The 14,560-nt window shown below is 37.3% G+C and overlaps 1 protein-coding gene and 1 pseudogene across 2 annotated transcripts in view; one reads left to right on the plus strand and one right to left on the minus strand.

The window, feature by feature from the left end:
• The window catches only part of ERCC6L2 (ERCC excision repair 6 like 2), a 158,719-nt gene that overhangs the window by 131,442 nt on the left and 12,717 nt on the right, over positions 1 to 14,560 (minus strand). Inside the window, exon 1 of one of the 2 annotated variants that reach the window (XM_044265745.1) lies at positions 4,324 to 4,633. The exons of the other annotated variant lie outside the window; for it this stretch is intronic. Within the exon in view, the coding sequence (XP_044121680.1) occupies positions 4,324 to 4,369 (46 nt within the window). The 5' untranslated portion in view covers positions 4,370 to 4,633. Of the gene's footprint in view, positions 1 to 4,323; positions 4,634 to 14,560 lie in introns of those variants that run through there. 2 annotated transcript variants of the gene reach the window in all.
• Positions 648 to 825, plus strand: LOC122917833 (annotated as a pseudogene).

The following is a 14,560-nucleotide window of genomic DNA, read 5'->3' on the forward strand; positions in this document are numbered from 1 at the left end:
AATTTATTTGACAGTGAGAGCAAAAAAGCACAAGCAGGGAAGCAGCAGAGGGAGGGAGACAAGCTGGCCCCCCACTGAACAGGGAGCCCGATGCAAGGCTGAATCCCAGGACCCTGGGATCATGACTTGAGCTGAAGGCAGAAGCTTAACCCACTGAGCCACCTGGGCACCCTATCTGTTATATTTTCTATTCAGAAAATATAGCACTACGAATAGGGAGGGGAGTATCTTTATAGCATACAATTAGTATAATTAGAAGATACCAAATAGAGGATATTAAATAAAAATATTTGCTATATGGAATTTCATATAGCAAGAATTACAGAGGAGTTATATGGCTACAGATATAAGAATACTAGGAATTATTTTTCTCACATATTTCTTATTGAGATCAGGTGACCACTGGTAGTTTCTTAGGATCTTTCCGATGATTCCTCATTAGATTTTTATAACATTTATGATTATAATATGACTAGTGTATCTATACTGTCTTAAGCACAAATAACTCATTATGCTGTTTCTCAGCAGTTATGCCTCAAAAGTAAACCATTATTCCCACTAACTTTGGTAAGGTTATTTTGCATAACAATTAGAAGTACACCAAGAAAAATCTATTCTCCTACTCTAATCTTTGGATACAAACTGTTAGCTTTGCGCAGTGGCAGTATCGTAGCCAATGAGGTTTATCCGAGGCGCGATTATTGCTAATTGGATCCAAACTGTTCAAGAACTGTCACACAACTCTAAAAGACATAGTTTTAACAAGAAACTAAAACCTTGATCCACTGTACAGGGATAACAGATCATTGGGCCCTATTTTCATAACCATACCATTTGAGCCTTAGGACCCAAATTAACCCTTATAGCAATTCTTAATACATTATTTCTGTTTCACATGATTTGTTTGCCTATCCAGAAGATGCCTTCCAATTTTTAAACACTGAAGTCATTAATGTGTTATTATTCAACATATATGTTTTTACCTACCAAATACTGTATGTACCACAATAGGTATAAAATGAAAAAAAAAATGTAAAAATGATAATGATTAAAGCTTGCTCAGAACTAGTCTTTCCAAATCTCATTAAATGGCGTCATCATCTAGCCAATTTTTCACGATAGAAAACCTTTATCCAGCCCTTATTCCTCATTTTATATTCCTCCCTATATCCAATCCATCAGAAAGTCCTGCTCATTCTCCCTCCATTATGCTACCACCTTTCCAAAACAACTGTTGGCAAACTTTTTCTGCAAAGAGTCAGACTTTAGCTATTTATTATTTTAGTTTTGCAAGCTATACAGTCTCTTACCCTTGTAACACAAGAGAAGGGGACAGAGAACACATAAACAAATGGCATGGCTGTGTTCCAATAAAACTTTATCTACAATAAGTATCAGGCTGAATTTGGCCCTGGCCCAGTTTGCTGTTCTCTGCCCTAAAGTATACCACCTATGGCTTTCTCCTAAATTACCACTATAAACTCTTAACCATTCTCTCTGCTGCCATCCCTACAATCCATTTTACACATAGCAGCAATGCTATTTCAAAATATAAATTATTGGGCACCTATGTGGCTCAGTCAGTTATGCATCCGACTGATTTCAGCTCAGGTCATGATCTCTGGGTCCTGGGATCCAGCCTTGCGTCAGGCTCCATGCTCAGTGGGGTATCTGCTTGAGGATTCTCTTCCCCTCTCTCTACCCCTCCCCCTACCTGCCTGCTCTCTCTTTAAAATAAATAAATCTTAAAAAAAATTTTTTTAGTAAATCTTTAATGTAAAACTTTTCAATGGTTATCATTACATAAAAAATAAAGTACAAACTCCTTAAGTACTAAGTCCCAGCATGATCTGCCAATACTTACCTCTCCAACTCAATCTCACTTTTCCCCTGTACTCAAACATGCTGAGCAAGTCTTCTCTAAGCTGTTTGTATGTCATCTTCTCTCCTTATTTAAAGTAGGGTACCCTTTTATTCTATATCTCAGTATTTTACTGCCTCCATAACTCATATCACAATGTTTAATGACTATGTTTATTTGTTTTTATCTGTCTTTCCCACTAGAGAGTAATTTCCTTTCCAGAAAAATGTCTGTATTTTTCAAGTTTTATCCCGAGCATCAGCACTTGATAGGCATTCAATAAACGTGCTGAATTTATTAACAAACATACATCATTTATCTCACAGATCCTAGATACCTAGTGAGGGAGACAGATACTAAAAAGTTCACAAACACAAAATTGTAATAAGTGTTTCAGAAGATAAGAACAGAGTACTATGAAAAAAAAAGTATTGAAGAAACGTAATTTAAAGGGGAAGAAGATCTAAGAAGAGGATCTCTAAGCACACAGCATGTGGAAAAGCCCTATGGGCTTCACCCAACAATTCTGGAAATTTTGGTTCCTTAGTTTGGTTCCTTAGTTTGAACAATTTCTAGAACTAAAGAGATTCAGTTAAGTTTGAGCAAAGGCTGGAATCTCTCTGTATCGAATTCTAGAACAAATATCTTAAATAGGGAGGATTTCCTATGGGGGTGAATGGCAGGTCCTCTTTAACGTCACTTCCTTTCCTCCTTCATTCCAGACTGGCTTCCTTGCTATTGGTCAACCATGGCAAGCATGTTCCCACCTCAGGGTACCTAAGTTTTCTATTCCTTCCATCAACACTCTCCCTAAACACCCAAATGACTGATCCTTTCACTTCATTCAGGTCTCTGCTCCAATGGCATCTTCTCAGAGGTGTTTTCTCTGACCACTCAGTCTAAAATAGCACTCCATGCCACTCTTCCTTTACCCTGCTGAATTCCATTTTCAAAGAAAAATATGAAATATCTGTTACTGTTTATCTCAACTAAGCACCCTAGAGCAGGGACTTACTTTGTTCACTACTATATCCTGGGCACCTAGAACAATGTTTGAAACTCAAATACTTGTAGGACTAACAAATATTTATATAGAGCTATTATCTGAAGACTTATGTGTGCCAGGCATGTGCTTTATTTCATGTAAGCCTTGCCACCATCCTTTCATGACTTCATGTAATATTATTAGTTCCATTTTACAAATGGTGAAACAGGGGGCCTGGGTGGCTCGGTGGGTTAAAGCCTCTGCCTTTGGCTCAGTCATGATCTCAGGGTCCTAGGATGGAGTCCCACGTCAGGCTCTCTGCTCAGCGGGGAGCCTGCTTCCCTTCCTCTCTCTCTGCCTGCCTCTCTGCCTACTTGTGACCTGTCTGCCAAATAAATAAATAAATAAAATCTTTAAAAAACAAATGGTGAAACAGAGAAAGGTTAACCAGCTTGCGCATGGTTACAAATGGCAGATTCAGGATTTGAACCAAGCTATCTGACCTTATAGCTACACTACTGTACCATGCACACAGGAATAAACAAGTCCCGGGAACTGAGTAGCCCCTCTTCCTTTTAACTGAGGTCTGAGCACCAAAGCCACTACAACTTCCACTCAGCAGCTTCACTACTTATTTCACCTGCCAGCCTTCTGTGGGTAGTTATACTCATGATCCCTGAGTTAGAGTGTCATCAATTCCTAGCCTTCAGAGTTGAGTCTTATTACATGACTTCTCTAAATTTTAGCTCTGAATTCTTCATCTATTTAATGAGATGGATACCTTCCTCAAAGGAAAGCATGGAGATAAACAAGCAGCTTATTTCTGGGCACAGAACAAGCACTCAATATCTGAGAATTTTTATTATATCAATTTTAATAATGGAAGCTATTAATTTGGGGGCAAGAAGGCATTCCACTTGACTTGTGTTAGACAACCACACACTCCTTAAACCCCGTCTTGAGGACCCAATAAAGGTTGACTGTAAGGCCCTGATTCAGGACATCATATGTTACGGTCTCTGTGCCATCAAATAATGTGAACTGAGTATCTCAACCTTTTTTCACCTATGTAACAACAAACTTCTACCATTCGCTAAGAACTGGGGCATAGAAGGATAAAGAATAAACATAACACATTTAGTGAGGGCTTAATATGGACCAGAAGCTGGGTCACATAAGTGCTTTGCATCCACCGTCACATTTCATAATCACAAGAACTCAACAATGGTCTCAGTTTTACAGATGAGGAAACTGCCCAGTTTCTCAGCAAGTAACTGTCAGAGCCAGCACTAGATCCTGTCTGACTCCAGAATCCAAGTTCTCAACACTGAATCCCAAAGAACTTGCGCCAGACTCCAGCTGTCATTCAGAAGAGCCCACAAGGTAAAACCCCAACCCCAAGGGAACTGGCAGGAATGGGTCCAACCCAACGTAGTAGACAGCTGCCTGGGCTGACAGGCGAGCACCGAGCTTGTACCTTTGCCGGCGGTTTCCGCGCGAGGCTTGGGGGCAGAGGGATCCATCTGGCCAGGGGGAGGGGCCAGGCAGCCTGGCTGCGTACGACACTCGACAGGCGGCCGAGGACCTGGAGGATGAGGCGGGCGGGAAGACTGAGGCCAACGCCACTTCCTGCAGCCCTGCGTACATCGCCCCCCTGAAGCGCGACGCCAGCGGCCGAGGGGAACACAGGTGGAGCCCGAGAGGATCCAGGGAGAAGGGAGGCGGCGTCTCAGGCAGCGGCAGAGCTGGAGAGCGCTGTGGAGACTGGCAAAGCGGCGCTCACCTAGTCATCCGGCGATCCGCCAGAGGAGGAAGCAAGCCGGCAAATGGACGGACCCCTTACCCTCTCTTTCAGAGCAGACCCTACCCGTACCTTCCCTGCAACTTTCAGCCCTGTCTCGGAAAATCCCGCGAGATCGGCCGCCTGAACTGTCATTACGATCTCGCGATAACAAAATCCTGGTTCACATGGGCGGAGTCGTGTTCCTGCCATCTTTGCCCCAGGTGCCGGTAACACAAAGGTCCGCGGCAGTTGCAAATGTCGCGAAGTTTCTTGTCGCCGGCCTCCCTGGTGCCGATATTGCAGACGACATGGAGGCACGAGGATACCCGTGGGCTCGCACCTGCGCCAGTCTTTTAAGGGCTGACTCACAGCTGGAGACCGTGTGCGCGCTCGCGGCCTGCTGGCCTGTATGTATTTGGTACTTCTCTCGTCCCTCGTGTAGCGCCTGCCCAGGAACTTGAGTCCAGTGACTCCCTCCTGGAGCGCTGTCTCAGCGGGGTGGGACACCCACCCGGAAGCCAGCGCTTCACGGCACTCCCGGGTGGCTGAGGAAACTTAGTGGTCACACACTAAAATATAGTCAAAAACGACTCCTGTGAGTGCAAACCAGCAATACGTGCCATAAATGGAAGATAAAGTTAAAAATACTACGAAAATTTGAAGTGTTTTTCCGTGAACCATCTACGGTTAACAGTGGTTTGTGTGACATTAGGGAAAACACTATGCAGGCGGTAGGGCTGTTTTTGTTCAAGCATCAGAACAACACACGACTCACAACTTAATAGACACCACTTATCTAATACTTCGCCAGACCTCATACGTTGATTCATCCAAAAATGGTTTCTGCATTTGTTGAAATGTTTTCATATACTGTGGGATATTTCATTGAACTGGATTGCTTGAACGAGCTTGTACTGGTTTCCTATTGCTGCTGTAACAAATTACCGCAAATTTTAGTGGCTTAGAACAGCACAAAAGTATAACACAAATTTTTTATTATTTATATATAGTATAACACAAATTTATTATTTATTATTTATTATTATTTATTGTTATTTATTTTATTATTTATTATAAGTATAACACAAATTTATTATTATTATTAAAAGGATAACACAAATTTATTATCACACAGTTCTGTAGGTCCGAATTCTTAACGTGGGTTTCATTAGGCTAAAACCAAGGAATCAGCTGGGCTACATTCTTTTCTGAAGGCTCTCCAGCAGAATCCATTTCCTTGCCTTTCTACATACTCCTTGGTTCATGGCCACCTTCCTTCTGTCTTCAAAGCCAGCCTTGCCTCTCTCTGAGACTTCCATAGTCACATCTTCCTCAGATTGCAGCTGGGTAGGATTCTTTGATCTTACCAGATTGGGTCTACTTGAATAATCCAGGATAACCTTCCCATTTGAAGGTCTGTACCCTCAATTATATCAGCAAAGTCCCTTTGCCAGGTAAAGTAATATATTCATGGGTTCCAAGGATTAGGATGTGAATATTTTTAGGGGCTTATTATTCAACCTACCAACTGGTCTAAATGAGGAAATCTATGTCTGTTTGCTGCTAATAGGTATCTATTCTTTGAGAGAAACTAACAATTAGCAGTATATTTTCATAAAATCCTTCATCTAGAATAGTACTTGTTTCTATTTACCAACAGGTAGAAACTCCATATCTAAGAAAAACATCTAATTCACTCACTATGTGTGAGATGTTGGCCCTCACACATGGTTGAGAGTTATGTCATTTAACCTCATTGCTTCTGTGTCAACCGTGACAACAAAGAGGCAAGTAACGGTAACCTACATAAAAAAGTGTTGTTGTAAAAATTAAATAGGTTAAGTAAAACATCTAAAACAGTACCTGATCGTAGGAAGAAATATGTGGATTGCTATTACTGTTGTTATCAATGGAATGCATCCACTTGAAAGTTGCATTCTATATAACCATTGCTTCATTTTTTAATATTTTGGCTAGTTGATAGTACATTATTACTTAGATTAGGATTTTAGACTACATTCTAACTTAAAACACCATAGATTGTAAGGCATATTATTTAGGTACAACTGAAAAAAAGGAAAAACTGCTCATTATATAAATTGTAACTTCTGATTTTTAATATGCATCCTGATACGGGAAATTTTTAAATGTAGGGGGAAAAAATCTGCTTCTTGGAATTGATGAAATATATCTATTTTACTTAAACTCTTTTCACATTGTCTCCAAAATTAATGGCAGTTGGAAATTTCAGCCAAGCTTACTTTTTTACAACTACCAGAAAGGTTTGATTATTTCCCTCATTTCCCTCCACACACACTAAAATAACTAGTTCTGTAATATTGTCATATTTTTCCAGAGGTCTAATTTAAGACCTTGATTTTTATTTTTTTAAAGTTTTGTTTGTTTGGATGGTTTTGTTTTTGTTTTTGTTTAAGAGAGTGAGCATGAGGTAGGGGACAGAGGGAGAGGAAGAAGCAGCCTCCCCACTTAGCAGGGAACCTGGCACAGGCTTGATCCCAGAACCTGGAATCATGACCTGCGCCTAAAGCAGATGCTTAACTGACTGAACCACCCAGGCACCCCAAGACCTTGATCTTTAAGGGCTGACATCTAAATAGAAGTGATAAAACAAAAGCAGAAGTAAATTTTATTTAAATGAAAGAGGTCATCTGCTTGAAGGAATACTCTTATGACTAATAGAGGAGGAGGAAGTCTCAATTTCTGAGTATTAATTAACCTCACCACCATGTTTATGATGCATAGTGAAGCAGAAAAAATCATGACATAAAAATATGTTTTAGTGAATTAGATGCCTCACAAAATTAAATGTCCTTAAACATTCCTTCCCCCCACTTAACAGTATCTTTTGTCTAAGGCTATTGCAAGGACATCCTTGTCTAGGTGCTGATGTGCTAATACTGTAATGCTAGTCACTGCAAAGTGAAATTGAAAATCTTGCAAAATATTTGGGAATTCCTAAAGTCAATATAAATGATCTTGGATAACTAGAACATGTGCAAAACCATTGGCAAAGGAGAAGCTAGCAAAATTAAATTATTAAAACTACAAAAAGACAAGAAACACAGAGGATGATAGCATAGACATTTCAAAGATTATTACTTAAATATCAAAGGGACCCTTGAGAAAAATGATTCTTATATTTTACCAAAGAAATTTTTTTGTGTATGCACTGCAAAAATCGAATATATATCTATATGTGGTTCATAGACCTCCAAAGTTGTGTGTTAATTCAGCAGGAAAGCTCAAGAAAAAAAAATAGGTATGTATTTCAGTTCATTTGGGCTTTTATAATAATACCACAGACTGGGTAATTTATAAACAACAGTAATCTTTCTCATAGTTCTGGGGGCTGGGAAATCCAAGATCAAGGCATCAGCATGGTTGTGTTCTGGTGAGACCCCTCTTCCTGATTTATAGCTGGCACCTTCTTGATGTGTCCTCATACAGTGCAAGGGACTAGAGAACTCTGTGGTATGTCTTTAAGAACACTAATTCTGTTCATGAGGGCTCCACATGTGTGTATGTCATCACTTTGGGCACTAGGATTTCAGCATATTAATTTTGAGAGGACACGAACATTCAGATCATAGCAATATGAAAACTTTGAACTCTGAAAACTTCTTAGTTAGATAATTTTAGGTTGTAGCATTTCTCCCTTGATAAAATGTACCAGCCACTGTGTCAAGGGAAAGAAAGGAAGAATAGATGAGTAAGAGCAAGGTGGACATGGTAGAAATAGATGTGTCCTTTATCAATCTATAGTTTAAAAGGCAGCATTATTCAACAGTATGAATATATTTAACATTTCTGAACTGTACACTTAAAAATAATTAAGAAGGTAAATTGTGTGTGTGTGTGTGTGTGTGTGTGTGTGTGTGTTTACTACAGTTAAAAAACAAACCAAAAAGGGTCAACAAAAGGACTGTTTAAAGCTTGAGCCAAGTGTAGTGAAAGATACATAGTGAATGGCAGTTTAGTGCTAGGACTGTGTGATTATTACATCTTGAAACTTCATCAATGCTATTTTTACTTCACAGACTCACTGAACATTAAAACCTGAAGAAATCTCAGAGGTCCTCAATCCAATACTCTAAAGATAATTAAGATAGTTTGAGAAATGTTAGCTTATTTTCCCAAGGTCACAAATAGAAAATAACAAAACCAGGATTAGAATACGATTTCTCATTCTCAGTCCAATGTGATAGAAGTATAAAAATATTATTTCATAGAAGATATTTTTAAATTTGAAAAATTAAAACCTATGATTCTACTTCTTGTAATATTCCATCTCATTTCATATAATAAGCCTAAAAATTCTGCAACAAAACACCAAGATCTGCAGGTTGAAATACTATTATAAAAATATCCAAAATATATCGCTAAGCAAAAAAAAAAGTTAAAATACTCACAGGCCAAAAATAAGGAGAAAACTGAAAAATAGCTTACTAACCTTCTACAACTGTACTGGAGGTATTTGTCCATCTCAGTTACAGAAAGGTCTGAGTTTTGTCTGTCTTATGGGGACAGAAGACATGGTATTAAGCTCTTACAAGGTCACAAATTGGAACTGAGACCCTCATCTGAAATCAGAAATCCTGAAAGGCAACACCCAGTGAAATTACTGGGTAGATAAAAATCTGGAAAGCAGAAAAGGGGGAGGATGAGGAAGAGAGACACACAGGGTTGTGCCTGTGTGTATGTATGTATATGTGTCAATTTCCTTTAACATTTTGAAGCCACTACCATATCCTCAAATGGATTTAGGATTTGAGTTCACAGTGTATGATCTGGGAAACCCCAAGCCAAGATAGTAACATAATGTAGTGTCAGATTAATTGCATCCAGGTTGGAAGAATGAAGCAAGCTCATCTTCTCTAAAGGAAAACATGTTAAAACAAAGATTCCCCAAAGTTTCCAGAAATAAATCCCAAACAATTCATAATTCCCAAACTGTAAAAAGAAAAAAAAATTGCTTAAAACAAGCCACCGTGAACAAAAGCAAGCAGGGAAAACATGCAACAGAAATAGACTCTTAGTGATTTCTGTTAACAGAAGTATTAGATAAAAGTGTTTGTTTGTGGTTAAATATTTACTGATTTTTTTTTTAAGTGGAACTGAAAATATAAGAAAGAAAGACACTGTCAGAAAAGAGCAAATAGATTTGGTAAAAGAACCAGAACTTCTGGAAAAGAAAACCTTAATTATTGAAATTAAAAACTCTATGGTAAGTTAAACAGCAGATTAAATACACCCTAACAGAGAATTCATAAACTGAAAGATCTAAAGAAATGACTTCAAATGAGAGCAGAAAGTCAAGTGGGTGGAAAATATAAAAGAAAGGTTAAAAGAAATGGAGGGTAGAATTGAATTTCCAGAAATAATGAATAGAGACACTGGGGGAAAAATGTTGAAAGAAATGATACCTGAAATCTCAGATTCAGAAATCATAATGAATTAAGTATAATACAAAAAATAAAAAATAATAAAAAATAATAAATTCATTTAAAATAATAACAATATATAATAATATATATCAGTATTTAGACATGTTGAAGTAAAATTACAGAAGCAACAAAGAATCTTGAAAGCAGCCATTTTCTAAGATAGATTACCTATGTAGAATAGAATAACAATTTAACTGGTAAAAGTTAACTGATAATGGTTAATAGTAACAAGAAAGTCAGAAGAACTTGGATAGTAACTTCCAAGTGCAAAGAAAATAACTATCAGAGAAAATAACTACCAACCTAAAATTGTATAATCAGCTGAACTATAATAACAGCAAAATAAGAATATTTTCAGACAAAACTAAAAACATAAGGTTCACAAGACCTTTTTAAGGATTTTGAAATAGGAAAAAAAAGTGAAATGTAAGAATGATTAACCCTTAAAAAATGAAAAAATAATCATTGTATAAAACTTTAACAACAATGATGTAATTCAGGAATATAAAAAATAAAGGGCAATAAAAACACTGGACAGAAATAACTTAAAAATGTGATAATAGTGGAAGACTTTAAGGTATTTGAGATATTTCTGTTGGAAAGAGAAGAGCAGAGATAACCTTTACTAAGCAAAGTATTCTCATTAAGTGTCAGAGTATATGTAAATGGAATATTAAAGGAATGTGTAAGTTCTTAATAAAAATGCTGAGAATATTAACATCAGACAAAACAAGCTTTAATGTAAAATGCAGTAAGTGTAAAGAAATTAACCACATAAATGATAAAAGTCTTAGGTTGCCAGGGAGGTAAAAAGTGTTCTAACACCACTAGTAAGTCCCAAATATATATATGAAAGTTGTCAGAATTTCAAGGGGTAAATGATAAGTCCACAAACATGGTCGGAATTTTTAATATTCTTCACAGTAATTGTAAGACTAAGAAGAAAAGTGGAATTGAGCCACACAATTAGCAGTCTTGATCTAGTAGACATATGTAGACTACTCCATTCCATTGTTGGAGAATAAACATCTTCACAAGTACATAGGTAACATTAAAAAAATTGACCATGATCTATGTCATAAAGCAATTCTCAACAGCTATCCAGCAATCTGATTCATACAGATGATGTTCTCTGATACCATGAATTAAGTTAGAAGTCAACATTTAAAATTATTTTTAAAAGATTATTAGGGCACCTGGGTGGCTCAGTGGGTTAAAAGCCTCTGCCTTCGGCCCAGGTCATGATCCCAGGGTCCTGGGGTCGAGCCCCACGTCGGGCTCTCTGCTCAGCAGGAAGCCTGCTTCCTCCACTCTCTCTCTCTGCCTGTCTCTCTGCCTACTTGTGATCTCGGTCAAATAAATAAATAAATTCTTTTGAAAAAATAAAATGAAAGATTATATAATTGTAAATTTAGAAACACTTCTAAATAACTTAGGGGTCAGAGTTTAAGAAATCATGATGGAAATTAGAAAATAATTGTGAAGCAGAGTTAAAAATGTGTTTTTAGGCTCTTTCAGCTTACAGTCCTAAAATGACAAACCTCGTGTTTTAATGTAAGATAGTCTTCCATATAATATTTTCAAAGGAAGTCACCAACATAGATTTTAGGTTCCTAACTCCTCATCTACACTGAGGATAAAAAGGGTGGGATGAGCAGGATTAGAGGACTGGGGATGGTAGATTAGAAAAAGAGACTGATAAAGCTATTGTAGTGCTAAATCCCACACTTCTAGACAAACAAGAGGCTTTAGAAGGATCACTTGGAAAGTTTAATATGCAACCCTTGGAATTTGTGGGACATCATGGGCCATTTGCCTCAAACCTTAGAAATCTGAAGGACAAATACTGTGCCTGGCTAACTGCTCTGAAGTTGAGTAAGACAAGTTGATGCATTGGGGACCACCTTACAAAGGATGACAAAAGGATGCACTTTTTCCTAGAGCAGATGTAGATGTTAGGTGAGAGGAAGCCAGCAGCCATTTCAAGATGACGCTAATCAGGGACCTGGATAACTGGGCGCCTAGGAGTAAAGTACTGACTGAAGACCACAAGAAAGCACCCTGTGAGAGAAAGATATTTAAGGAGAGCATTTGCAACTTCATTACAGTTAAATAAGACCTTTCCAGTTCCTTACTTTATCTCCTTTTCCCAAGATTAATTCTGGAAAAGTTAGAAGCAGCCTAGTAAGTGGGAGAGGAAGGCAGAGGCTTAATTTTTTTAAAAGAAGCAGTCATTCCTACTTTTTTCACTGCACACAACTCACCTGTAGCAGATATGAACCCTGGTAGAGGAAGAACTTTAAGTTTGAATGAGTTTGGGGTGCCTGGGTGGCTCAGTGGTTAAAGCCTCTGCCTTCAGCTCAGGTCATGATCCCAGGGTCCTGCGATCGAGCCCCACATTGGGCTCTCTGCTCAGCAGGGAGCCTGCTTCCCTTCCTCTCTCTCTGTCTGCCTCTCTGCTACTTGTGATCTCTGTCTGTCAAATAATAATAATAATAAATAATAATAATAATTAATAATAAATAAATAATAAAATCTTTTTTTTTAAGTTTGAATGAGTTTTGAAATCTTAATTTTAATATCACTTTAGCTTAATTGCTAAACTGAGACTTTCTGCTATATTTGTCTAGTCGCTCGAAGTGACCATGGGTTTTTTTCATTGAAGAAGACTTGTGATTTTTCCTAATTTCCTTTCAAGAGTGTGGAGAAAAACTAGTCCTCAAAGTGGGTTTGAATGGACAGTGCAGCAAGTAAATGAATTTCTATTCTAATTTCATCTCATGGGTTCTACTTTTTCAACATCCATTAGGATGGAATAATAATATAACTACTGCACATCAAAGTTAGTAAAAAATTAGTACTTAGGGAGTAAGAAAATATATCAGAAAGAAGAAAGGCTAAATGATCTATATTTCCAATGTAACTTACAAAAGAACAACTAGTCCTAAAGAAAATGGAAGAAAAATAATGAACAGAAATTAATGAAGGAGTAATTTTTAAAATACAATAGCAATAATAAACAAAGCAATAAGTTAACTCTGAAAAGAAAAATAAAGTAGGCAAGACACTGGTAAAATGCATCAAGGAAAAGAAGAAAAAATACAAATAAATATTAGGAATGAAAAATGGGGCAAAACTAAAGCCAATTCAAAGATTAGAAAAATATGGGAATATATGTTAATCAATTTCATGCCAAAATCTTAAATGCATATTTCCTTAAAAATATGTCAAAAAGGAAGAGGCCCCGAATGAGACTATAACTCTTAAGAAATAACTTGAGTCAGTAGTTGAAAATGTCCCTCCAAGGAAAGACCAGATCCACCTGGTTAGATAGGCAAATTCTACCAAATACTTAAGAGAATAGAAACATTCAGTATTAAATAAACTCTTCCAGAGAATAGAGGAAAATCTCCCCAACTTATTTTATCAATTTAGTGAAATCTTGACAGTAAAATCTAATAAGGACAGCATGACAATTGTAGTTATGATGATTGATGCAAAAATTCTAAATGAAATACTAGTGAATCAAATCTAACTTTGAATAACAACTATAACATTAATCATAATGCATCATGACCAAGTTAAGTTTATCTCAGGAATGCAAGTATAGTTTCAAATAGGAAAATCTAGTAGTGTAATTGATCAACAGATTAAAAGAGAAAAATTGTAAGATAATCTCAAGAGATGAAAAACTCATTTTATAATATTCAACCAAATATTAATGTTGCAAAATAGCAATAGAAGTAAACTTTCTTAACTTAATAAAGGTGTCAATTCCAAACCTGTAGGAAACACTAAATGGCAGAATGGTACACAACACTCCTTTTAAAACCATGAACACAAAGATATCTGTTCAACATTGATCCTAGTCATTTCAATAATAAAAGAAAACTAGATACAAATTATAGATATTAGAAAGGAAGAATCAAAACTGCTATTATTTAGGAAAAGATTCTGAGTAAATGGTGGGGTAGGAAGCACCAGAAATCTGTCTCCCCACCTACGCAATAATTGAACTGGTAGAATCTGTCTAATATAACTGTTTTGGAACTCCAGAGTTTGTTGAAGGCTTGCAATTTCTAGGAGAAGACTTGGGACAGTGAATTGTGGTTAATTTTGGTTAATTTCAGATGGAGGCACAGTAGCAGCAACCTATGCACCACCCGCAGCCAGTAATTGCTAGTTGTGGGTGTATCCCTCAAGCAGCTTGCACAAAGCTGTGTAAACTATAGAATAGACAGAAAGAATCTGTGTTCCCATTGCTGATTACTGCTTCCAATCACAGAAACACAAAGAGGAAGCAGCCATTGTTGGGCCTACCCCCATTGTTGCAAGCCCCTCCCTCTCTGGCTGAAGTGATAACCAGGGTATTTAAAGGGCCAGCCACCCTTTTTCCCCTTCTATATTTGCCTTTTTTTCATTTGGGAGCCAGACATTAAAGAGTAGGACATTTGGGGGAAAAAAAA

Source organism: Neovison vison, chromosome 9, assembly GCF_020171115.1.
Source record: "Neovison vison isolate M4711 chromosome 9, ASM_NN_V1, whole genome shotgun sequence".
Classification (NCBI taxonomy): domain Eukaryota; kingdom Metazoa; phylum Chordata; class Mammalia; order Carnivora; family Mustelidae; genus Neogale; species Neogale vison.